This window comes from Pelmatolapia mariae, linkage group LG16_19, assembly GCF_036321145.2.
Source record: "Pelmatolapia mariae isolate MD_Pm_ZW linkage group LG16_19, Pm_UMD_F_2, whole genome shotgun sequence".
In the NCBI taxonomy this organism is placed as follows: domain Eukaryota; kingdom Metazoa; phylum Chordata; class Actinopteri; order Cichliformes; family Cichlidae; genus Pelmatolapia; species Pelmatolapia mariae.
In genome coordinates this window covers 17180581-17207400 of record NC_086241.1, presented here as the reverse complement: position 1 = coordinate 17207400, position 26820 = coordinate 17180581, and the positions used below count along the sequence as shown (strand labels likewise).

Sequence of the window (26820 nt, the reverse complement as noted above, 5' to 3'; positions counted from 1 at the left end):
AGACTCTCGTTCATCAGGTGGCCAAAAATGTAATTAAGTTAATGCAATGCTGTTCCTTTCTGCAGATATTTGATGAAAACTTTAAAAAAAGAAATAGAAAATGTAGGTTTAGGTATAAACGTACCTACTGTTTGCCAAAGGAAATATTAAATACATAAAACTAAGATGGCAATAACACTCACTTATATCCTGCGGGGATTACAGTAGCTGACATCAGCAGCTGTAACTATAGCAACCACAACTCCTGATTATCAACCTCCCACAGAGCTCTGCCACCAAACCTGACCTCCATCCTGCGACAAGCGTGTCACACAAGAATCCAATTAGGAACAAAACGGAGATAAAGCAGCGAGTGAAACATTTCACTGAAATGATGTCAACTGTTAGCAGAGGAACAGTCCAATTAAGTCGCGGTGGTAGAGAGACAGCCCCGAGGAGAAGAGTTAATGAACTGCACTGCACATTTCTCCCGCTCACCAATTAATGTGGGAAAAGATGATTGGACTTTCACGGCTCACTTGCCTGGGCTCTCATCTCCACACATCATTTTTCTTTTTAACTGTGATGTTGATACAGCGTCACAGTTTGCATTTGTAGCACGAAAACAGTTCAAAATATAAGATTGACTAAGACTAAATAGAAGGAGAAGAGAGACATCACCACCAAAGATTATTCGGCAACATGTCCTCCAGCTTTCTCTGGTGATACGTTGTAGATAGACTGGTGGCAAATACTGACGCTTTCATTAAAACATGCAGGTGCTCTAAATGGTCTCCAGCCAGTTTCAGCTGCCAGATTTATGACCTCCTGACTTCTCACAGTGGCGCTAATCGGGTAAAGCTAAGTCGCCGTGGAGAAAAACTCTGTCAAGATGGCCGAAAGCAGGTGAGACCAAACTAGAGGGAGCTTTAATAACACATTATTAAAACTACATAATGATGATAGTACTTATAGACACTGTCACTGCAGTGCAGCAAATACTAGATTAATCCTGCATTTTGCCTTTTAGCTGTATTTTTTAATAATTACAGAACTGTTCTTCCATAACAGCATCACGATCATATTGTTAGATTAACATCAGGATCTGGTTTAAAGAAAATCTTGCCACAGGAGCCATTTTATTATTGTCTCTAGGCTTTTGGTGAGAAAGCTGTGACACTGAATTTGTAACTGAGACGTTTTTTCCCAAAATAAGATGTCAAAAACTTTTTCCTCCCAGGTTATACTGGCCTCATCTTTAACACTAATAATGAGAATATATGTTCATAGAGCTGCTGTGTAAAAAGATGACTGGCTCATATTTTACTCTGGCTCAGCTGTTGTAAAGCAGATCACTGACTTCTACGTGTTACAGAATTCTCTCACTGATTTCTGTTCAGCGTCCTTTCTGTGCCATATCTCCTCCTTGCATGTCTCTGGGATCATATCATGGGTTACTCTGATTCCTACTGAAGGGAGCTCATTACCTGTGACAGAGACTTCCTGAGAGAGTTTATCTGGGCCGACTGGTCTGGCTGCTCCTGATCAGACAGAATCTGTTTGATCTTTTCCTTCTCTATGGCCACAGTGTTGAAGGCCGACTTCAGCAGCGAGTGGACTGCAGAGAGACAGGATCAAAGAAAAGCAGTAACTTAGAAACCCGCGCACCGGTTCAAAGGCATCACCAGCTCCACTGTCGCTATTCGCGAATGAAAATCTCATCTCTGAAAACACTGTGTGATTATTTTCTGTACCCAACACAGTTCACATTTGATATATTAAATTGTTTTTGAGCGTCTTGACAAGCATCCACACAAACAAAAGAAATTATTTATCACAGGCACAGTTAGACCCAAAATTAATCAAGGTTAGTCATGTGATTCGCTGATGCTAACTAAGTTAACTGTTTACAACTATTTTAAAGAATATCCCAAATAACCTCCAGAAATTCATAAATCAGAAACTGATGTTAAGTTTATCTTACATTTGTTCAGGTCAACAAAGTTTTCAAACATTTAGTTTCATTGTACAGTTACTACATCTGACACTAAACGATGGATGAATGATGAAAAATGTGAGTCAGAATTATTATTTTCTTGAGATAGCAATTACATAAAAATAAAAGTTAGAGGGAAGATTAGGGTCACCAGCTGTGAAAACAGACACCAGAGAGTTCATTAATTTGCCAGATTTGCTAGATCAAAATTAAAATCAATCCCAGGTGCCAAAAAGTTGCAGACCATTATTTGTCTCATCTCGGCTAAAGCTGTTCTCTCTATGTAAGAATCAGTCACACAATGGTACCAAGAATGAGACATAACATCCACCATGTACTGGTTACTGGTTTCTAAGCCACTTCATGGACTGGAACCAGATCATTTTACTAAAGTGCTGCCCCCTTCATATCTTTCAGATCTGCTGAGCTATCGCTGCTGTCCATCCCACGCACCAACTTTAAAACCATGATTGTGCATTTTTCGGTTGCTGGCCCTAAACTGTGGAACAGTTTGTCATTAACAATTAGATTTCCCTTCTCCTGCTAGGATTTTAAAACCAGTATAAAGACCCGTCTCTTTTCCTTAGCCCTTTACTTGCTATAAACCACATTTATTGGCTTTATGTGCTTGTGCAGTACTGTTCTCTCTGTCTGTCTCTCTCTCTGTCTGTCTGTCTGTCTTTTTATATATATATATCTATATATATATATAGATATATATATAAATATATATATATTTTAATATACATATCATATATTCAGTGCGATTATCTGCTTGTCTGACAGTCAGATTACACATTAACTACCAGGCCAAATTTAGTGCCAAATGTAATAAAACATGACCCGGGCGTGGAGTGTGGTCAGCAGAAAAACACAAAATCCAGATCATTTAATGATGATCAGCAGCTACAGTATGAGAATAAAGTCCACCTTGTCGTACATGCTGCATTCGTACCTTTCTGGGCAATAATGCAGAACTCCTCTTGAAGTTTAATGTAGTCGCTGGCACACTCTACACTGTCTGTCAAGCGGGAGACAGGGGGCTGAAAGTCCACCAGCTCGGCACACAGGTTAGGGTTGGATGAGTGGAGGCGGACAGGGGACATACTGGCAGACAGAGGAACCTGGAGAGAGAGACAATCACAGAGGCTGACTGTCAGTCACCCGTGTGGCACAACAGTGCTCTTCTTTTTGTGTCTTGCAGCCAAAACAATTTCTAAGAACCAAAGAACCAAATCTGACAAGACCAAACATTATTCTGATAAATTTCCAGTTCACTCTTTATCCGAAGGACCTTTAAGCACTGGACCTCTGACAAGAGCTTTAACCAGGCATTAGCAGTTAAAAATGGCTAAACAGCATAAGAGCACGTAGCTAATTAGCATATCACCAGATAATGAAAGTTAATGAAGTTATTGCTCTGTTAACACCGACGCAGAGTTCTTTTAAATGGCTAAACAAACCTACAGGTAAGCTGTGTTTTTCACCACGATGCTTAGTGTGTTACTTTCCTGGTTTGTCTGCATTCTGTTCATGCACAGAGTTTGTGTCACATCCACGCCTCTGTTAGCATGTGGACGTTTGTGTTGAGAATTTGGTCCCTGGTTTGACACGAGATGTCAACATGCCACAATGAGGATTCTTTTTAAAATTACGTTCCCAAAAACGACACTGAAGGAAATGCTTCCATAGTCTTCTCTCAGAGTAACAATCTTTTATTCATGAAATCTATAGGTGTCCAAGAGCCCAGGTTTCCCTGGGAACAACATCTTACCAGGGTAGGCCATGCTGGAGAATGTAATGCTCTAGATAACAGATCAACAGGTATGAAATCACCTCCCACAGACCAGTGAAATCTCTGGAAAATGGGCCAGCATTCCTGGAAGTGCTTTCTGACCTCTGCATATCTTTATCTTTAACGGAAGATGTCACTTTGCTGCTTACAGCAATTTCGTTTTTCTATAAGCATTAATATAGCCTATGATCCTAAAAGAGAACACCGATTGTATTTTCTGACCTTATCTCAAATTTGCACACAGAGTTAGGCCTACATTTGAATTCTGTTTATGCATTTTCTCATCACCTTTGCTAAAAATTAAGACTGTCTCACATACACTTTGCCTCACATAACATTTCATGGAATAACAATTGTAATCCATCAGACTCTCCCCCGTCTTAATGACACAGCACTGATAGTGTTGTTAACTTACACTGTCAGCGCTTTCCTTCTTGGCTTCAAACAGGCTAAACTTTATTAATATAATAGATCTTTTCCAGTCTTACTCACCAAAGCACTTATACCACACACATACCACTGGTTTGCCTGCAGAGGCTGTGGTACTTTCACTCTGTATTATGTCTTTAATGTCTTTGTATTTTTCAGTATCACAGTTTTATCTTCCTTTGCAAAATCAGCCATTCTGTAGAAAGTATCACTGTTCATGTTTGTGGCCATGTGAAAATGCTTGCAGCTAGATTCATAAACCTTTAGATGATTTATCGAGTTCATAACCATCTTCATAGCCTGATTGGAGATGTTAGCGTGAGTGAAAATATTCTGGGATTCATGGAGCCATGGTGAAACAAAAAATGCATTCAATGAGCAGTAATGACATTTTACTACTAATGGGATTAATAAAAGTTTAAGACTGGTTTAACAAAGTGCATAAAGTTGCATGGACACACAGTTAGTTTTGCACAAACTGATATATCGTGCAAAATTAAGATATATTAGCAAAATCAGGCCGAGCCGCATGACAATAACAAGTGCCAGCTGCAGACTAAAGAACAAAAAAGAGAAAAACGAGCAACAATAGAAGAGGCAGAAACAAAATTGTTGGCTTGTCCACACTTCAAATTTGCTCGACAACAATTTGATAACACATGCACGTATCAAAGCCTGACCTCTCAGTTACCCCACAATTTACACTTATTATGTTATAAGTAAAAACTTGAATAATGCTTTGCTTAGAGACTTTTCTCACAGCGACATATGCATCTGTGTGTGTGTGTGTGTGTTTGTGTAGACGTCTGAAGAGAGGTACCTGAAGCTGGAATTTTGCATCTTTGCCGACACTTTTTGTTCTCCATCTTCTGTTCAAGCGCTTTTCTTTCTTTGATAACTCAACGCAATTGGTCTTTTGGGCACACGTGGATCAGAGCATGACAAATGTGGTTAATAAGACAAACACATCACAAAAAACAAACCAAAAAACCAGAAAGTTACCACAGACATAGATCAGTGAAATGACACGAATGGGTTACATGCAAAAAAAAGGAATGTGTGGTATTAAAAATGCATTTCAGCCAAAAATCACCCAACAAAAAACCCCACGATATAAAACAAACACAATAAATTAACAGATACTGATCAGTCAGAAAAGCAGCAGGTGTCCTGTGAGTATCGCTGGATCTCGTCTGTCTAGACAGACAGGTAATGAAGGTGACTGCAGAGGTCGCACCATCGTCACTGCCTCAGCTAGCCTGAGTTTACAAAAAATTGCTTCCCCTTGCTCTCTGCTGTATGTGTGTGTGTGTTTATGTGTGTGTTTGTTTTACCTGCATATCTGTGAAGTTGGGCGCTGACTGTGTCCTTTGTAGAATCTCCAGACTCTGCAATAACCGGCTCAGCTCGGTCAGGTTGGACTGGCAGCGTGCGAGCTCTGAAAATAAAATTTACACCCGCGCGGTCACGATCTCATTCAGTGTTATGTGTCACGAAATGGTCACCAAATCATCTCTCGCGGATTTATTGCCGGGCCAAAGGCTTGATTTAATCCACTCCTTTTGTGAAATCAGATTTGTTAGAAGCGTAGGGAAAGTGTGCACTTACCCTCTGCACACTTGTCCATTTCCTCTGACTCCTGCAGCCATGCCACCACCTTACTCTGTCCGTTACTGTAGGACGCAGGCAGGCTGCTGGTGCTGCTGTTACTGGGGGCTGCTGGCTGCCATGGCAAGCTGCTCGGTTTGGTCTGCTGTGGTGACACAATAACAGAGCCTAAGATATTATTTCGGAAACTACTGTAGTTTTTTTTCCTTTGGTGCATCACTGAAATCAAATCAAATCGGAAGATTATTACAATATATACAATGATTTTTGACAGTGAATGCAAGAAAGTCTGTCTTGCTTGTACATAGTTGAAAGTTTTGGTCTAGATTTGCTTCTTTCAGTGACGCTGGGTTAGGGTTACGCAACCTGTGTGTGACAGCTGCGGTGAATCTGTTCAGCAGCCAAAAGTAAAGGACTCCACGCTTTCAGCAGCTCACAGCTAATAAGAATGAGCTCACATGGAAAAATTATGCTCCTTAAATAAAGACATGACAGAAACAATATTTTGTAACATCTGCTGTTATGAACAGAAACTGCACGCTTCTTATTTGCACAGCACCTTGCCTATCTTCCTTCCGAGTCTTTGAAGCAGTAGTTAATTTTGACTCTAGGACCGGAGTCTCTCATTTAAGCTGTTCTTCTGGGAGAGCTCATCAGGCTGCAGCCAGATGCTCGGAATCCAAATCCTACTGATCACCTCTAATGGCCTCCGTGTGGCATGGAGCGTCACTCCCAGGAGAAGCTGCAGCGAATGAATCTTCGCATTTACTCACACTTCAAGCACACCTGCAGGGACTGAGGCTAACGCCTAACTGGAAACAGCCGAGAAAAACAAGCCTTCTTGTCTTAATGGGCAAGATTCGGTTACCTGTCTCATCAACTTTACTACACTAGGCAGATATTATTCAGCTATTATTCAGGGGACACTTCTGGGCAAGGCGAAGCAAGTTTTCAGGTCCTACTACGTACAACAATGGCATCCATAAATAAAACTGCTGACTTGTCAGGTGTGGTTGACGACAACAGCAATGGACAAAGACACGGTCATGTGTGACCATTATGTCTGTCATTACTGCGAATGTTCAGTGAACTTTACTTCCTCTCTCTCACAGATGATGTTTTTGGTGCATTATGTCTTTTTTCTGAGGTAGAAAAATGTTCTGATTTCTTTGTGTAGAGCATCAGCCAGGCATTTCTTATTTATTTGCTTTCAGCACCTTTTCATATTATATGTGAGAACTAGAAAATAAACTAGAAGAGAGACAGGAGCCTAGTTCAGAGTTAAGGATCACCTGAAGTTCATTCATTCACTTTACATCCTGTTTGCTGTGTAAAAACCACAATATACTGCTGTACAGGGGCTTGTGGGATGGATCCTTTCTTGAAAACTGTTAACTCCACTGGCTACCTCTCAGACAGTCCCAGACAAGAATTAGTCAAAGAAATTGAGCTTTTAAGAGGATTCAGCCACTGCTCCTCAGTTTGAGAGCTTTAAGCTATTTTGCCTTTAGCGTTATTGGTGTTTGACCAAACAAGAAAGCACTAAGCAAGACTAAAAATGTCTGCTTATGTCAAGCATCACAACGTAAATGAGTCTACATACACAGATAATTACTCAAAAGTTATTTTAATCAGAAATTCTGGCCAATTTTAGAGCAAAGAAAGAGCACAAATAGTGCCATAAGGAAGAAGGGAGCTCACCTTGACTTCATTTACCACAGCTGGCGTTGGCTGGGGGGAATCCATGGCCGCCGAGGGAGGAAATGTTCTCATGGTGGCATCCCGGGGAGACCGCACAATCTCGTTCTGCCGATAAAGCCGGTGATGACGCAACTTTGACACCCAGGCATCAAATATGTCTTGAGATTTGACCTAAAGACGAGGAGAAGAATAAGCCTCGACCTCTGTCACCACCTGACTGCTTGCGTATCAGTGATGGATTATTATCATCAGTGTTACCTTCAAGTGATAGATATGCTCTTCAGTGTCCAGGTCGATGCGACGGGCCCTCTTCTTGATGGACATAACTGAGAGGCCGACGTCGATGCTGCCATGAAGTTTCCCTTTTTGGATCTAAAGACAATGACAGAGTTATGTATGTATATAAATCTCCACATATTTGTAATTCATACTATTTATTACTGTAAAAATATCACAATGTAACAATAATCAAGTAATGATACCAGCCAGAAAAGACTGATTTGATTCTTGTTTAGATGAGTGACTTGAAGAAAAGTCTTTGACTGCAGGAAGCTTGCCAATGCCGATGCTCTTCTTACAGTGGACCTACAATACTCATTTCCAGCTCCATGTCATATGGCCTTGGTGCTGCTGCTCAGATCATCTACTCATCTACTTTCTGAAACAAACCAATCAATTTCTTCTAATTGGGTTCCTCAAGCAAACAGAAGGTTTGAACAGCGGGTGGGCGGGGCTTCTGTGCTCACAGCCAGGCATAATGTTGGTTTTAAATAAAACTGTCTGAATCATTTGGCTGAGCATTTGGCTCACAGAGATTATCTGCACATTTAGTGCAATGACTTCATTATTTGTAACTTTGGCCATGTTTAAAATGAGCATTGATCACTGTTTAGCTAACAGAAAAATATACACAATACCCTTTAGTTGCTTTAATCAAGAAAAGTAGGAAACTGGCAAAGACACTGACACTTTGTTGAGAATGTAATGATCATTTAAGAAGTCAGCGAATGGGTCTGTACTGTCTAGTTAGCAGTATTTAAACACTTTTAACTAGAAGGGCTCATGTACCACTGATGCCAATAACTCCAGAATGTGCAGGACTCACTGGTTTCCTTCCAGTGATGGAAAGTTTGCCAAAGAAGTTTTTGCTTTTCTGCAGAGTGACCCAGCTTGCTGAAACACAGTGAACATTGTGACCCATGTCGCAGATGTTTCTGCTGATTCATTGCCAAGCAAAACTGATGTCAGGCCAGTCTGCCCCGCTTCTGCCCGTAGGTTACAGTCAGGGTTACTTACATCAATGGGGGACTTGGAGTACTTCAGGATACCATTGTCCAGAACAAAAAAACGCTGTAGAGGAAACAAGCACAAAAATAAATGACAGGAGGGGCATAAACTGAATACAAATCCTGCTGGATCTGTTAATGTTGCAGATTCTATGCAAATGCAAAGTCTATTTTTTATCCTTGTTTAATCAACTCTCTAATAGTTCATGCAAATATTCTGTGGATTCATTCTGAAGGAAGAGAAAAAGAAGGAAGAGAAGATAAAGGAGGGTTTATGAAAAAGGGAATTTCTTTCAAGTAATGACACTTTATTGAACAGGAAACCTGTTAACAACCAAATAGAGGCTGTATTTGAAAATGTTTGTCCCACATCAATAGCTTTTGTGTCTCACTTTACCCATGAATCTTACCTTGTGCCAGCCTTTCAAGGGCCACTTCCGCTTCTTCAACATAAACCCCTCGTGTTTATCAGGCCTCTGGACGTTGCTCTGACCAATTTTCAGCCCCTCGATTATCTCCCAGCTGTCTGCCTCCTAGAAAAGAAATGAAAATATGCAGCTGTGTCAGAATTAATCCACTTATTCCTCCAGAATAAGAAGGAAAATCCAGACGCGCTCTCTGTATAATACAAAGATAAGATGCAGCTGTCGTGTGATTGTTTTCATGGTGAAAGCAGCAGGAATATATGCAACATTTCTCTATCCCCCCCCCCCGTGCCACACATTTAAAGAAAAACTGCCCCATTGAAATTCCTCCTGCTCTCTCAGCATTTCCACTCCATTAGCCTTCTCCTGACTGTGCTCTTCCTGCTCCTAGTGGGTCAGTAAATCAAAGTGACGCCTCTGGAGTAGAGGGACAGCAGGGTCAGGCAGGGACAGGTAAGACATCCTCCTGTCATACAGGTTTTAAAGGCAGAAAAATGCACAACAGAGTGACAAACATGTCTACTACCTCACATAACCCATTTTGGAAGTTATTTTGTTTAGAAACTTTCGATATTCTTATAAGGTATTTAAACTGGCATTCCCCTACTTTATCCTATAATTGTTTTTGTTTCCACTTAGCAGAGCTGCCACACCACAATCAGTTCATCTTGGTAGTGTTTTATTGTGCTCTTTAACACCCAAGTAGTAATCTGTCAGTCAAACTTTGGAGTGAAATACACAGTTTAACCCTCTTAACATCCATCAGGCCACCAGTGAGCAGTCTGGGCTTGGGGTTGGAGTCGGATTTTGCTCAGCATCCATCTCCTTTTAATCAAATGGAAAAGCTTTTAAGAGTAAAACTGGAATGCTACACTGTATGAGAGTTCACTTGAAGGGTAATATCTTCAGGTATAGTCTCTCTCTCTCTACTAAAACAAACGTTAACTCTAACCCAACCTTAGTCAGGTTGCTGGTGACCTGTTTAATGATACGAAATGAACAGAGCACGTGTTTATTTAACGATAAAGCATATCGCTAAATAAATGATACGAAATAGCCACTGAAAATGGTTTTGGCAGTGTGTGTGGGGAATGATTTGATAATGAGCCGTGTGATGGTTAACGCCTGGTTAAAGGGTGCTTTTCCGGTAATGCTCTAATGTTTAAAGTTTGTGTCTTTGTCCTTTCTTCCTCCCTTCACCCCCAACCAGTCAAGGCGGATGGCCGGCCCTCCCTGAAATGGGTTCTGTCAGAGGTTTCTTCCTGTTAAAAGGGAGATTTTCCTTCCCAATGTTGCCAAGGCGCTTACCTTACAATTTAAGGTGCCTTAAAGGAAACTGTTGGTGGAATCTGCCATTATATGAATAAAATTGAATAAACAAATGTAATTGAAATTGACCATTAGATAAAGATGAAAGTGAAATGACAACATATTGGTGCTCATTTTTAGTTTATGGTCCTGTTAGACCTCAATTATGGCCTAAAAATCAAACAACCCTAAAAGTTGGAGCATGTTCGATATTTAGGTTGAGAAGCCTTCTGCCTTAAGTAGACATGGCATTGGCTGAATGAAGGTAATGTATGTGAGGTTGCTTGCTAAGGTTGCCAGGCAACCATCTGAATGGTTCCATCTAAATAAATAAATAATAATGTGGAACACATTCATTGTAACGATCAGTGAAGTAGGTCAGAGTTTTCATTTCATACTTAAATCAGTAGCAGCAGAGCCTTTAAGGCAAACCCCACTTTAATATTCACAAGCATCTCTGGCAACTTAACTAATAGCCGGTGGCTCCACGCTGCATGATGTGATGCTGCAAACTTGGAGACAGCTCTGTGGGTGTGCATGACAACACCTGACCTTGGTTTGCGGGACATTTAACACAAGGAGGCAACAGCTTGTTTAATCTAATGACCAGGTGAACAGATCTGTCTGGTAATGAGGTCATGTTGCTCCACTGAGGGCAGCTGCTCGCCTGAGTGGCCCTGTGAAATTGGGCTAGAGGAAAAGCTCAACTTTGTTAGCAAAATGCACCTCGCTGTTCAAAGGAGTCATATCTTAAGAGGTAGCACTGTACCTATTACACTATGAGAAAATAGATCATCTGAGCTGCGTGATGCTGGTAAAAATGCTACACACAAACTTACTAGGTTTTATCTGAGGCAGCTTCAAATCAGTAGCATGCAAAATAAAGAACTGCTCGACCTGCAAATGAGCCCTGCGCCCTGTCCGGGGTGTACCCCGCCTCTCGTCCTATGACAGCTGGGATAGGCTCCAGCCCCCCCGCGACCCTGATAAGGATAAGCAGGAAGGATGGACAGATAGATGGATAGAGCTGCAAATGCTGCAATACATCTGTTTTCTTTACAAAGAACCCAAACTATCAAGGATATAAATAAATAAATTCCTAACAAGCATATGTTAAAAGCCACAGGCTCCAAGGCTGGGAGACATACTGAATTAATACGATGAATTAAAGTTTTAAGGTCATGGGTGTTCATACAGAGCCTCGCAGTCACCCTCTGATGGTGGAATACACATCACTCTGACCCAAGTGGACAAGCATACCATAGTACGCCTTTTCACTGGACAGGTCTGTATGTTTGCCTTTGCCAGTTAAGAAAAAGCTTGAGTACTGGTAGCCACAGCTGCTGAAGAAGATCAGTGTCATAGAGATGATTTGACTTGCCAAAGTAGAACAGACTACCATGCTGTGTAAATCAAAACCTAAAAAATCTTCTAAAAATATATATCAATGGTAATTTAGATACTGCTATATAACAGATAGATAAAGAAGTAAAGTTATTTTTCTGTCATCAGCAGTAGGGACGATTAACATTTGCTGATCCAATCTTTATTACACTACTAGCGACATTTATATACACATTTTTTGTCGGTTATTCTACATCATTGCCCTAGCAGCCCACCTCTCATCAGTGTGTCCTGATGGCAAGGCAGGCTTGGGGGTATTATGAGGGAGCCTTGTCTGTGAGCCCCTCGCTGGATTTGAACTCTCAACCTATTGTTCCAAAGAGAGCAGTGTTGCCATTACACCATCCAGCTGCATGTCCCAGAGACAGGAACAGCAAAGATACTGCGCAGCAGCCTCAAGCTCACAGGCCTCTGGTAGAGGACCTGAGCTTGAAGGACAAACAAAGAGCACCTGCAGGGCGAGTGGGGAATTATTTTTTATATAAATAAATGTTATTTAGGGGGGTAATAAAGTTTGGACGTCATGTAGACAAAAAGAAATGCAGTAAAATTATGAATCATCCCTAATCCTGACAAAATAAATAAATAAATATAACTCAAAATGTACTTTTTTTTATATATATATATATTCTCATCCAGGCTTATATGGACAGTACTGCTACAGTGAGACAAATTGCTTTTGTAATTTCACCCGGAGAACAGAGCTGAATTAACCCAAAGTGATTTCCTGTACTCTGCTTACATGTATTGATCTTCCTGCAGAATAATTTAAAGCTGAATGAGCTCTTGGTGAGTGTACGAATTTAATGAAGGATCTTGTGGCAGAATCAGCGAGAGGCTGTCTACTTTTCAATGTCCGGATTTAGAAGAGTTTGCTCCTTGATCCAAAATATCTGAATAGCTTTTCATATCTCCCTTGATACTCGAGTCTACATCAGTGTAATAAAATCATGAGATGCCAATATTTTTTTAAAAAAAAACTATGTTGAGCAGTTGAAAGAAACTTCTACAATCCTGATCATCACCTAAGTCAATCTAACAGCCTAGTTGTGTCAGTTTCATAGGCCAAGTTTTCTGGGATCCACCACCTGCAGTGACACTCAGCAGTGTAGCAAAGCAGACCTTTTAATACTGCAATGAATCAAACTATTACAGTTAAGGTCTCTCTGAGCAGGAGAAAGGACAAACACTCCTTGGGGACACCTTACACTAAATCAGCACTATAAATATCAGCAGCCACAATAACAGCCCACCTCAGACGGCCACTTTCTCTTGCACGTCTGCCTCTCTCTGCCTCTTGATTTGATGCTGCTGTACATTTAGAGCCTGTCACCGTTTTTAAGTTGCTGCACTACACAGACCAGACGCAACACAAGTGTGGTCAAGTCGTATTAAAATGTGATGACAATAAAACAGTTAGAAAGTTCTAACAAAAAAGAAACGATAATAACATAAAAAAATAAAGGCCAGAAAACTGGCATTTGGTCTTTTCGTCTCGTCCATTAATTAATAAATCTTATCTCAAGATTGCTGTTAAGTAGTTTTATGTTAACAAGTCGGTTATCTCATGAAAACAGGTTGTTTTCATGAGATTTCAGGTTCACAACAACAGTCTCCTCAAGGCGCTTTATAGGGCTGTTCGATATAACGATATAGATCAGATGACGATATAAAAACGTCTATCGTTTCCTATTAGCTATCGTTTGTTTTGTGGTGTCGTAAAATAAACTGTTTACAGCAACATTTTTTCATCGTTTTGATGGCCACTGTAGTGGCTATATTAATTTCTTAAAGTTCTCTCTTTCTCTTATATTTAATATAACAACACTACAGACGGACAAGCGCCTTTTTTTACGCGTTCTCGTTAGCAACAATGACGGTAAAACCGTTGCGTGGCTCCGCTGTCCGCTTGTTTGTTTTTCACGTAACACTTTCACAATAAAGCTCAAGATCCTGTTGAGACTTTTCAAAATAAACTGAATCACGTGAAAGAGTATGCAGAGAGTTTACGGATGAGAATATGAGATTTTGGTCATATCGCACAGCCCTAGCGCTTTATATTGTAAGGTATAAAGCGCTAGGGCGCTTTATACCTTACAGAGAAAACCCCAACAGTTAGATACCCGCCAATGTGAAAGCACTTGGCAACAGTGGGAAGGAAAACCCCCCTTTTGACAGGAAGAAACATCCAGCAGAACCAGGCTCAGGGAGAAGCAGTCATGTGATCTTACAAAAACATTTTCAAGACCTTTGTAATAGTACAGCTGCAACAATAAGTGGATTAACTGGTTAGTTCAACAGAAAATCAGTCTACACTGGCCACTTCGCTACAAACACCTGTTCAACTGCTCGTTAACACAAATATCTAATTATCCTATCACACGGCAGAAAGTCCATGCATTTTGGCATGTAGACATAGTCAAGATGGCCTGCTGAAGTTCAAACTGAGCATCAGAAAAAAGGTGATTTAGTTGCTGAGCTCTTGAGATTTTTCAAAAAACCTTCTCTAGGATTTATAGAGAATGGCCTGAAAAACAGAAAATACCCAGTGAGCGGCACTTCTCTGGCTGAAAATGCCTTGTTAATGTCAGAAGTCAGAGGAGAATTGCCAGACTGCTTAGAGCTGATAGGAAAGGCAACAACACCTCACATAACACCTCGTTACAACCAAAATATGCAGAAGAGCATCTCTGAAAGCAAAATACCCCGAGGCAGAATGGCTACAGCGCTAGAAGACCAGGCTCACCAAAATAAAACAATTATGAAATAAGATATAATTAAATTAAAATAAAATTAAAGGGGAATAATTTAGGGGGTTAAAGGTGGGGTCGTCTTAAGCTACATGAGTGGAGGTGGGTAGGTGAGGTAAGAGATAGCAGGTGAAGGTAGAGAAGTGTTAAAGAATACTGAATCCACAAAAATTAATTTAAACTACATCTTTTCCTGTATAGTAAGGTACTGAAACTGTAATCTTTACGTTCTAAACTCAGCTACCAAAGCTGCGCTGAAAGATGATATTTTAGCAGCTAAAAACCACAGAACTGTCGCGAGGATGGATTTCACCGCAGCGTTCGTCTGAGCAGTAAACGGTGGAGTAGGTGAGCAGACTGCTACATGGATGGGACGTTAACACCCTGAGAGAAGCGCAGTGTCATGCACTGTGTAAACACCACCGCAGATTCAGTTACAGCCTTAAAGTCTGCATGTGTCCCCTGTTAGCCTGCAGGTGAAATACTGCAGCTGCTTCTGTAAAACACATGCACGTACGGACATAACTGAGGATGAGTACTGGAAGTCCATACGGTTTATTTACTGAAATTTTAAAGCTTACGCTTCACAGGTATTTGACAAAGTAAATCCGACGCCAACCATTTGGACTAGAGATTTTCTTTTCTTGTTTGACACAAGAAATATTTCTATTTCATTCTTGTACTTATTTCGTTATATTTATGTTTAAGCCTCAGTCATTTAGCCAACTTGACTTAAGCGCCTATGCTGTGTTTTTAACCATCAAAGTGTACCATTGCTTTGATCTATTTCTCACAGGGATTTAATACAGTGCATTATATGCAAGGGCTCCTTTTTGTGGCTTCATAGTATTGTGGTTTACACATTTACCTAACAAGTGGTTCAGTCCCGGGAGGAAACACAAATCTCTTAGGGGTTGCATCAGGTACGGCATCCGGCGTCAATATTTGCCTAATCAAAACATGAAGGACTATCCACTGTAGCTTTCTACAGCCATGGGATCCTTTGTGACAAGACTATAAAGTTATGTCTGCCATGTTCAGAGTCTCAGAAGCAAGTAGCAACCTACCATCATTTTAAACATAATGATTGTCTTTAACATTTGGATGAAAATCCCAATCTTAAAATGACTTCCAGCTCTCTCGAGACCACCGAATTATCTTTCCTTTGTTTTTCACTGCAGCCAAGCTGCTTGCTTGCTTGTTGCTGCTTGTTTGTGCATCTTTCTGCCTTAAGTTTTGTATTTAATAACTAGAAAAGCATGAAAAGCTCTAATGGGCTGAGATCAGGTGACAGGCTTGTCCACAGAAGAATACCTCAATTCTTTGTGTTGAGAAACCCCCATCAGCCTTTAAGCAAATAATCCAGTAGTCAGTGGATGTCTGCTATGTCACATGAATTTAGATAAATATTAGGAATTGTAGTGTGCCAAGCTGAAACACTTTTTTTAAACAGAGGTCTTTGTGTGGATAAATAAAAGCAAAACATAATAATCAGGTAAAAACTAAATATATAATGGCATCAGCTAGTTTTCTGCCAAAATAACAGACTATAAAAGGGATCAGTGGGGTTAATATCCTGGAGAAAAATATGCAAAAACTTGACATATTGAGTGGAAGTGGTCATGACTCAGTGCTAATCTAAGGTAAACCACTTTAGTGTCTTAATTTCAGTTCTGTTTTCTGAAGAGGATTTGTCACAAGGATCTCACACAACAAAAACACCTGGTGACTGAAAACCACTTTGAAAAGAGAGACTTCTGCAGACGAGAGAGCAGATTGTGATTTCTGGTCATTACCATAAAAACACGACTGATCCTACAGCAACCGATAATCTCATCACTGATTTCCCAGCTCTCATAAATCTCAGCCAGCTTCCATCAAAGGGACCTTTCCTAAATATTTTTCAAACACATACAGTAGTGTGATTTCCACCCTGATTATGTCTAAGCTAAAATGTCTTATCGAACAGGAAATGACAGGCAACAAGAGGATAAACTGATAGTTGCAGCAACACGTTGAGTTGTGCATTTGTCTTCATCTACACAGTGTGTATTTTTGTGTGCGTGTGTCGGTGCGAGCTCGCACTTACTGCAGGTGCTGCTTCTAATTGCTCTCATGAGGGCTTCCAGAGTGAACAGGATTCGTCAGCAGTGAGAGAAGTGACATGTATTGATTTGAAAATGGGGGCAGGATCCCATTAAGGCTTTCCCCAAAAAAGGTGCCCCCACTCTCATTTATCCACAAACGCCGAGGCCCGGCCAAGCTAGCTAAGGTCTTTTAAGATCTGCTGTCCAGGGGAAGATTCGCTGTACTGACTCTTCTCACAGCAAACTGCCTGCACAGAAAACACTAATACTTCTATCACAAATGCAGGTATAAGCGCAGGTATAACTTTAGATAACATCAGCACAGACGTGTTTTGATGTTGGAAATATCCTCGCAGTTAAATCAGTTAATAATCTGTTTAAGATGTGATCATCACACAATCATCCAGACATCAGGGGGGCTGGGTGATTTGAGTGAAAGCCAGAATAGCCACTGAAAAGGACCTTATGAAAGAAGTACCTGCAGTGCTCCGAAAACTAGATGAAGTCCACCTGCAGAGAGAGCATGGGACAAAATCAGAAGCTTCTTCAAGTTCGACTCCTGCGTCGCTGCAGCGGTGCAAGCCAGAAAACTGCCCCCTTTCCTTCCTCCATGATACTTGGAGAATATAGGCAGATTATTTAATATCTGGCACAGCACAACACAAACCACAAAAATGCCATGGGAAAAATTTCCCTCTTCTTTGTGGCCTAATTTTAAATTTATTTTGCTGATTTAGTCTGTGTGAATTTTCCTGTAGCCACTTTTTTTTTTTTTTTTTGAGAAGCACTAAATGAATAACGTTTATCACTGTTGTATCGCTGTTATCAGTTGTAATAGAAAAGAAGAAAGGAATGACGACGTGCTTGTAAACGTATGAATTAAAGGGAAACAAAGTGGGCTCATTTTTGTGAAATGATCTCAATATACATCTGACAGCAGTAAAAAAGCAACAGATGATGATTATAAAATCTGCCATTTCTCATCAGAGATGATAAGAGCATCCCGAAGCCTGCTGCAATATTTTTATCCTCACTTAGGATTGCCTTCGGCAGTCACAGAGAGTTACTCTTGTCAAAGAGTGGAAGGATGGAACTGGGCCTTACCCTGTGGAGTCTGTGAAGACACTTTTGTGTTTAACTGTGATTTACAAAGTCTTGTGTCATGTACAACCGATGGCATTTATAAATCTCATATTTAAACTACAGAAAGTCTGCACTGGGTCTTCACAATGCTGCTATTAAGTAATTATTTTCTGAATGACTTTATCAGAATTTCATTTCACTCTTCTTTACAACATTACTGTAGTTCATTTAGGTTTGTAGGTATTTTTTTTGCACAGCTCTCTTAAGGTCACCTCTTTTTTTTCAGCCATTCTGCTATAGATTGCTGCTGTGCTTAGGATCAGTGTTCTGTTGCACCACCCAATTAAAGCTTTAGCTGTCAGATAAATTAGCTTACATTTGACTGTAGAAAACCTTGGCATATATAGGAGTTTAAGGTTGAATCAATGGGTGCGAGCTGCCCAGATCCTGGGGCTGCAAAACCAGCACAAACCACTACTTTTCCTCCATTGTGCTTGACAGTTGATATATATAAGGTGTTTCAGCTGATATAATGTATTTTAGCCAAGTGTACTGCTGTGCATTATGCCCAAATATCTCCACTTTTGTCTCATCTGTGCGAATGACATTGTTTCAGAAGTCTTGTAGTTCAGATGCAACTTTGCAAACCTATGCTCTGCTGCCATGTTCTTTTCAGAAAGAAGGTGCTTTCTTCAAACAACTCTTGACAACAAGCCATATTTGTTCAGTCTTTTTCTAATTGTACTGTCATGAACTTTAACATTTAGCATGCTAACTAAAACCTGTAGAGTCTGAAATGTAGCGCTTGGGTTTTTTGCAGTTTATTTGAGCTTTGCAAGGTTGAATTGGGTTGAATTTGCTTGGACGTCAACTCCTGGGAAGAATGCTCCTGACCAACAAACTGACAAAAACTTTTTAAGCTGTTTTGCAGGTGCTCAAACTGGCTGATGATCAGTTAATCAAGTGCATGTGATCAGCAGCACCTGGTTGCTTCTTAACCTCTGACTCTCTGTGGAAGTACTAAGGGTGTACCTAGCTTTTCACAGGACTTGGTATGGCCTATATGCCAGTTTCAGAGATGTCAAATTTGAACGTGAATCTTTTTAAGTATAGACTATTTAAAAATTATTTTCAGGCAGGCGCAAGCAAAAAGCAAAATGCTTAATCGTGACAGCTACAACAATCAAAAATTTGTTAATAAAATATTTCTCCTTTCACCTTTTTTCAAAAGCGAGTAGGTAACATTAAAGAAACAGTAAACAGAGAGTTTGTAGGGGTTGAGCGTCTGCTTCATCAAGCAGCACGCCTTCGACTGTGCTTTTCTAACAGGCCCCATTTCTCAAACCAGCTCCGTTTGTGTCTTCAAGAGATGGCTCTCTCCACACAGCATACCAGAGTGTGCCACATGTTCAGTGGAGCACCAAGCCTCCGCCTGTCCCTCATGAAATATTCATCACGCAGTGCCGACGGAAAAGCTGTGTAGTCAGAGATTCCAGTTTCGGTGTCCTGTTTCTGCAACGCCACAGTGACACAGCAGCTCAACGAGGTAAGGTGGGTTATAGGCTTCAGGTGGCTTACGACGGGTTAATTTTAAGCAGCTCTCCTGTGAGCTGTGAAATTAGAGTCCATCTTTTTTTTTCCTTTTACTGATATGAGTGACAAATGAACCTGAGCCCTTGACAACTACAGAGAGAGGATTCATCGGGTCCGTAATGCTGTGAGGGGTTCTTTGCTCGCTTGATTAGGGTCCTCTTACATCCTTAAAAGAAATGATGACTACAAGTCTAACAAAGGCACCTAATGATTTGTTTTCTAATGCTTTACCCTACTGTATGTCTCTGCATGGTTACTATTTACTAACAAGGAAATTAAACTTAATCATCAGATCATAGATAGAGATTTTCTTGGCTGATCCCAGTTGTTTCCAGTTGTTTTCTATGTGTGACCCGCTGATGCTGACTGCAATTTTCTTGTTTGTTTTTACCAGAAATAATTGACTTCATTGACAAATGTTGTTTTCAGAAGAAAAAATATGATAACATTTCCTCCAAACTGCAGTAAGTTACAGAACTGTCTCTCACAGAAACAACTGAAAATAAAGGTGCAAATAACTAAGTGAAAATGTGCTGCTGTACACCCAACCCTTTATCTGTCATATTTTAGTGTACCAAACAAAAGCATGTGCAATGGATCTATAAAACAAAACGAATCAACAGCATCACCCCCCCTCTTGTTTTCACTCCATAATTTTCCTCATAGCTCCATTGATCCTTTGCTCATACCGAGGCTCCCAGTTTGCCGCTGGCTCTGAGCTCTGGTAATGTTTCGCTTTTCCTGTTAGCTTCTTTAAAATGTTCAACAGACTGAAGGTGATTTAAGTGTCTGAGAAGGTTTGTTGTTAGCAGTGTTTTTGTGCTGGTCCCCCTGCCGTTTACAATAACGAACTTTAAGTCTTCACTCACAGCGAAGAGCTTCCATGCTAATGGCATGTTAGCGTGCGGCCGCAACTGTGTGTATTTGCCTATGCTACTGTGCACGTGTTCCACATGTATGAAACATAATCATAATCAGACATACATGTGGCTGATCGACCGCTCACCAGTCCGAGTCAAGAACACTGAAAATCAGCCAACTTTAGGATCTTGATAAATTATAATCACTACCAAAGAAGAGTTTTCCCCATGCTTTTAATCATCATTGATTCATTAATCAGTTAAACGTAAGCTCTGATCAATAAACTGCACACAGACAGATTTTTAGCCTATAGCATATAGCTCCTCAATCCAAGATCGCTGATTTTCTTCAAGTGGGTTACAAAACCTGATTAATTATATGAACCGTTTGGCTGTAAGACCACTGAAGGGGGTTCTACGACAGAGTATTAGGGCCACATTATTGATCCTTTTGAGAAAGTCTATATTTCGAAATTAAAGTCAAAAATGTATTTTAAGAAAGAAGTCAAAATGTGGAGATTACTGTTGTTGTTTCAAGACAGACTGTGACATTTGCTATACCCGCTACAAAATGCATTGTTAAGATGATGTTAGTGAAACAAATGATCAGCCGTCTTGTGATACAACATACATCCTCTTTATTGCATAAAGGTATTGGTATCTCCCAAGTTTGTGTGTTTTCCGTGTGACCAAATGCAGCTTTCTGCACCATCTACTCAACGTCCTTATACTTATCACCGCAATATGTTTATGTTCTATAAGAGAAATCATTTCCTATCTTGTTACTTAAACTGATTCAGAAGTACGATTTCAGTAACTCAGAGGTTAGAGGAAGCGTGGCAGTTTGTCTTGAAACAGCTGCAATCTCCACATTTCGACTTTTTTCTCAAAACAATCAACAATATATATCTTTCTTAATGTGGCCCTAACACTCCTTCATAGGTTTCTGATATGCTAGGATACTACATATTTCACATGCTGTTGTTGATACAATCTTGACAGAGGTTAAGATTAACTTGACTGTAAAACTGGCAAAAAAACTCTTCATCTACCCAGCCATCTGTCAGCACTTGTATTTATGGAGGTTTCATGTTTACATGGAGCCTCCCATGCTGATCTCGTTGCAGTGCGAGCTTATACACTTTGGCTTTATTTTAAATGAAAAAAAGGGAAACAAAAAAAACAAAACAAAGCAAAAACATCCTGTTTCTGCACATCTTCAAGTCACGAACAGTTTAACATGACATGCCTAACTTCTCTGTATGATGGCAGCTGATATTAATTATGTCAGTGCATTATAATAGCTTTGATTGTTCTTGCTACAAAAGCTAAAACTGCTGAATGAATATTTCATGATTCATCATTCCCTCATAGCTCTTCTTTCTTGCATAAACAGTCACACTGATAGAAGACTGCAGCACTCCAAACTAATGTTGCCTCCTGCCTTTTCCACCTCCGCTAAAGCTGCATTCATTCAAAGTCCTGCCATCCCTGGAATCTATTTGTAGATGGATTCTTCTGCCCGTGGCCTGAAAATTACCTGCCGGCTGTCGCGCTGGGAGGAGGAAGAGGAGGAGGTGCTCTTGTGGACTGGCGTCGAGGTTTTGTTCACCGGCGTAGAGCTCCTCTCCTCAGAGCTCATGGTGCGGCTGTGGGGGCCTCGCTGTTGATAGTGTTGGTGGTGAGACATTGTGGGCACCGCGCGGCTCTGTGGACCTCCCTCTGCACTAGGCCCCGCAGATCTGGGGCATCCTCTGACACTTCCTCGTGATCACTGCTTGCTGTTCATCTGAAACACAAGAGTGAGGAAGTTACACTAGCACATGCACTTCAGCTTCCTCATTGCACCACACCTCGGTTGCTTATAGCAGGCAGTAAATCACACGGCCTGTGACTAAAATTAGCATCTTGGCTTCTCTGAGGCTTTCGAAAAATATCCTCCATCATTTTCAGTATGTAAATTTCACTCAGTGATACTCAGTTGAGACACCCGGAGCTCTTCTTTGAAGCATGAGATTCTTCTCATTACAAGTGCATTACTGAATAAGCCTTTCATTATGTTGGCTATGAGATCAGCGCCACTCAGGATTACTCCTTTATTATTCACTGTATCATCTGAAAGCCAAACTCAACTTATATATGAGGACTGCAACTAATGACATTCCTACTTCATGTTAATTAATGAGATAATCAATTGTCACAAATCCAAAGATATATAAACTGCCAAAATAATGGTCTAATATATAAACAGTCAGCGCTGACTGATGTTGGCATAGCAGCAAATGTGATGTCATTTACTGATGTCACTCCCCAATACAGATACATTTATAATTTGCTGGACAAAGACGTGAATTACTCTGATTTTCCCTCTGTACACCTCCACAGTGGATTTCAGGGCCTCAAAATGAAGCAATTCAGAATTCTTTTAAATATTGGATTAAAATCCTCTGCAGTCAATGACTGCCTGGAGTCCATAACCCACGGATATCACCAAATGCTGTGTTTCCTCCCTTGACATGCTCTGTCAGGACCTTTGCTTCAGCCACTGGTCATTATTTTTTGGGTCATTATCCTGAATCTGAGAAGAGATTCATTCAGCCCTTTCAATCAGCAGTCACATCATGAATAAACACTGGTGGCACGGTTCTACTGGAAGCCATACATGCCCGTGCAATAATAGTACCTCCACCATAACAGATAATGTGGAATGCTTTCTCTCCTTCTCTTTCCATCATTCTAGTACAACTTGAGTTGGATGTTGTTAAGTTATTTATAATAACCATGGAAATAATTCTGTCATCATGCACTTTAGTTCCTGTGCTCTTTCAGACCTGTTGGTGTTGCTGAGCTCGTCAGTTCATTCATTCTTTTTACAAATGCACCCGATTGTTGATTTGGCCACTCCTAAAGTTTTTGCTGTCTCTCTGATTAGTATATTTAGTTTGCTTCTGGATATGATGACATCCCTCATGTCCACTGATACCTCTTTGGGCCTTATATTTGAAACTACAATGAAAAGTTACATAGTCAAGTCAGTTTATTTATACAGAACTTCTAACATTTTAACACAACAGACATTGACAAAAATTCTGTCATGGTCTGTGCGCAGGCAGGCAGGCAGGCAGGCAGGCAGGCAGGCAGGCAGGAAAAGGACCCAAGAGCTGGACTCGTGGAGGCAAACGTAAACTGAAAAAGAACCTCAGCTTTATTGCTGGCAAAATACAAAACTGAAAAGACACGTGAACGGAACACACAGGCAGGAATGGCGGGACAACGAGGACTGAAGGACACACACTATAAATACACAAGCAGGACGGGAGAACGACGAACAGCTGGAACCAACTGGGCAAAATGAGACAAAGTGAGCAAAAAAGAATACACCAACACAAGACAGACCTTCAAAGTAAAACAGGAAATCCACAGACTTAACTCAGAGGCACTGAACAAAACTTATATTAAACACAAGAAATCACAAATTACAGTAACAATACAAAAAACACTGGGTCACTGACCCAGAACCGTGACAAATTCAACACTTTTAATCAACTTCAGATATATCTGATTTATTTGTCATCAAATAACAAAACTGACTGATGAGCATTTTTGTCTCCTCATCTGGAAACAAACTGTCCAATTATTTATTAACCACCAAAAATGGGGAATTGTGTTTAGAAATTGCTATAATTCCTAAACAGTTAATGACAAAATTTTTATAAAACTCCCTAAATGAAAGCTGAACGTCTGGACTTAAGCAAAAAACAGCTGTCGTTTTAAAATCCGCTGTGCTGGTGTACAGAGCCAAAACTAGAACAATTGTATCTTTGCCCAATAAATTATGGACCTAAATGTATTTATCTGTTTTTTTTTTTTTTTGTCATATTGCTATCGGATGGGCTAAATGTTCAAAAAGGTCATTTATTTTTAATAAAGAGTATTTTTTTTGTTACTATGGAGACCAAACAGGAACTAAAACAGAATGAAAAAAAGAAAATATTGGTATGTTGGTCAGAATTTCACAACTGGTGGATTGTTATTCTAACCTATAGGGACAAACTATATATTTGAACTTCCTTAGACTAAACTCTGTTTAAAATTAGGAAATGTGGCAACTACCACTTTTAACTGTCAACTACAACCACTGCCTCCCCTCCACAAGACTGAGATCATCCCATAAGACTGTGACACAAATCCTTAAACATCTAATTACAACTATCATAATGACTGAATTTAGAAGAGGACACCAAATCAATACAGGAAAACATCTGCTCTATCTGCGTTGTTACAAACCAGTTAAAACTGTCTATAAACCCTCATAAACACACACACAAGCAAGAGAACACTCTCCAGTGAGGTAACCTTTAAAACATCAGACAGTGAAGGCGGAGAAAGATTTATATTGGATTCAAAATGTCTGGTTAACCTTATGTTCAGGTAGCAGCAGGGTGTACTCATTTTCATCATTAGTCATGGCACTGTGTTGCGCCACGCTGACACCCATAATACTGCCTGCAGTGCTGCTCTGTAATTGTCTGAGCTCTCTGGAGGTCTCACTGTTAAAACATACATCGATCGCAAGACAGTAGAAAACAAACACTGTTCAGCTGAGAAACTGAGACACTTGACACCGACGATGTTATTGGACTTTTACAAGGGCAAATATCTCTTTTTATCAAACGCCTCAGTGTTGACGATGTGGCTTTTGGACCTCGAGAGGTTGCCAAATTTACACAAAGCAGACAGCAGTAATGTGGCCTGTTTATTTATTATTTAATTTAGCTAGATCAACCTATTAAATTCTGAAGACCTTATTAAATAATCAAAATAGACAGATGATGTTCATATCTAGTGAATCAAGCGAGACTAAAACATTTATATCCTAGGATAATCTTAATAACACACAGCATTAGAGTGAAACCTTAAAAAATTGATTATTAAAATCTACAAAACTAAAAAATCTCTCATTAATAATGAAATGAAAACCAAATAAACTGGTTAAAAAAAAACTTTACCAATAACAAAGACTCCTCTGAAAACTGTGTGTAAATGCAGAATTATCAATTCCTGCCACAGTCAGTGACATAGTGTCACACCACAGTCAGCATGGTGCTCATAGATACTGTATTCAACTCTGGAGCAACCTGTGGTTTTTAACTGCCGGATGTTTCTGTTAGGCTCTCCCTTGAGCCAAGGAAATGCAGACTCTACAGGGGAGCTCTGCACGATCACAAGCAAGCATGCAGCATACTCACACACTGTAATCTATAATTCAGATCCTTTAACAACGTCATCATCCTGCACTCTCTTAAGCCAGCCAAGGCTCTAAGCTACAGTACACGGCACTAAATCCATCCAGATAGCGTATTCCACTTACATCTATTTAACAGATCTAATCCTTTTGACCTAATTAGAAAGCAAAAGTGATGAGCACATTGAGTGTAAGTTTAACAGTTTTATATTGTTGCTAGTCTGCGAGCATGCAGGCTCTAGTTTGTTAGCATTTGCAGTAACAATTGCTGACCTTGAAGCAAAAGTCAAGTGAAAGCATGCAACCGAGCTTTCATTTCATTTGTTTCACTTCAGCAGAAGATATAGTTTCAACACTGACTACATGAATTCCATGTTCTGTTTATTAAAGCCAAACAAAAACAAACAAAAGAAGAGTCGGCATTTACGTACTGAATCGGATAATTCTTGGTAAGCCCGTTGCTCAGAGACACAACAAGCAGGTTTGGGGCTTTAACCGAAGCTTTCAGTTCACAAGAAAATGCAGGTGCCAGCATCATAAATGTCTGTTTGACTTAGACGGACGGCAGCGTTGCGCCACACAAAGCCAGTCATCGTACTGGGGAACGTCCGATGAGTCATGAGCTTATTGTTCTAAATCCAGTCACTATGATTATGGTGCAGCTCTAAGCAGACAGGACGAACACCTCTGAAACACCTGGTCAAGATCTCTGCAAAGTCAAACCAAACACTATAGCATCTTTATAAATGTGCAGTTCTGTTTGGTGTATTTATGTAAATAAACTACAAAGATGCTCCAAGAAGAAGCCAATGTAATCTTATATAAACTCCTTCCTATTTATTGGTTTCATTTCCTTGTTTTTTGCGTATTGTTTTCATTTATTGTTTTTATGGCCCTGATGGCTTTTATTCTGTGTAATGATGGATGATGGATGAGCATCTGCTTCCGCTGCGCTTCAGCATTTCCCATTTAAAGCAATAAAACTGAATAGAAGTGAGCTGAGTGAGACTGCAATAAAAACTATACTGTTTTATGTACTTCACTCAAACACTGCACACTATATACCAAAGGAAAAAGGCTCCTTGTTTTTTTTTTTTTTATAATTACAAAAGAATATGTGCACTCAATTTCCTCCTTAACCTCCCCTTGTGATAGTACGGTTTGAAAGTCTGAAAGTCAGATAATGGACTGTGGTTTCTAAGATTTCCGATCCTAGGAGACAAAGAGGATCCTTCAGTCGTCTTTCAGACATGTAAAGGAACAAAAGAGGC

The 26820-nt window shown here is 40.2% G+C and overlaps 1 protein-coding gene across 2 annotated transcripts in view; it reads right to left on the bottom strand.

The window, feature by feature from the left end:
* The window catches only part of osbpl6 (oxysterol binding protein-like 6), a 46684-nt gene that overhangs the window by 15653 nt on the left and 4211 nt on the right, over positions 1–26820 (bottom strand). Inside the window, exons 2-11 of one of the 2 annotated variants that reach the window (XM_063497238.1) lie at positions 21845–22093; positions 9205–9327; positions 8805–8858; positions 7767–7880; positions 7509–7679; positions 5808–5952; positions 5534–5637; positions 5020–5112; positions 2931–3099; positions 1467–1597 (exon numbers count right to left, since the gene is read on the bottom strand). In XM_063497238.1, coding sequence (XP_063353308.1) covers positions 1467–1597; positions 2931–3099; positions 5020–5112; positions 5534–5637; positions 5808–5952; positions 7509–7679; positions 7767–7880; positions 8805–8858; positions 9205–9327; positions 21845–21994 — 1254 coding nt within the window. In that variant the 5' untranslated portion in view covers positions 21995–22093. The remainder of the gene's footprint in view (positions 1–1466; positions 1598–2930; positions 3100–5019; positions 5113–5533; positions 5638–5807; positions 5953–7508; positions 7680–7766; positions 7881–8804; positions 8859–9204; positions 9328–21844; positions 22094–26820) is intronic. The other variant, XM_063497239.1, reaches the window with a different exon arrangement.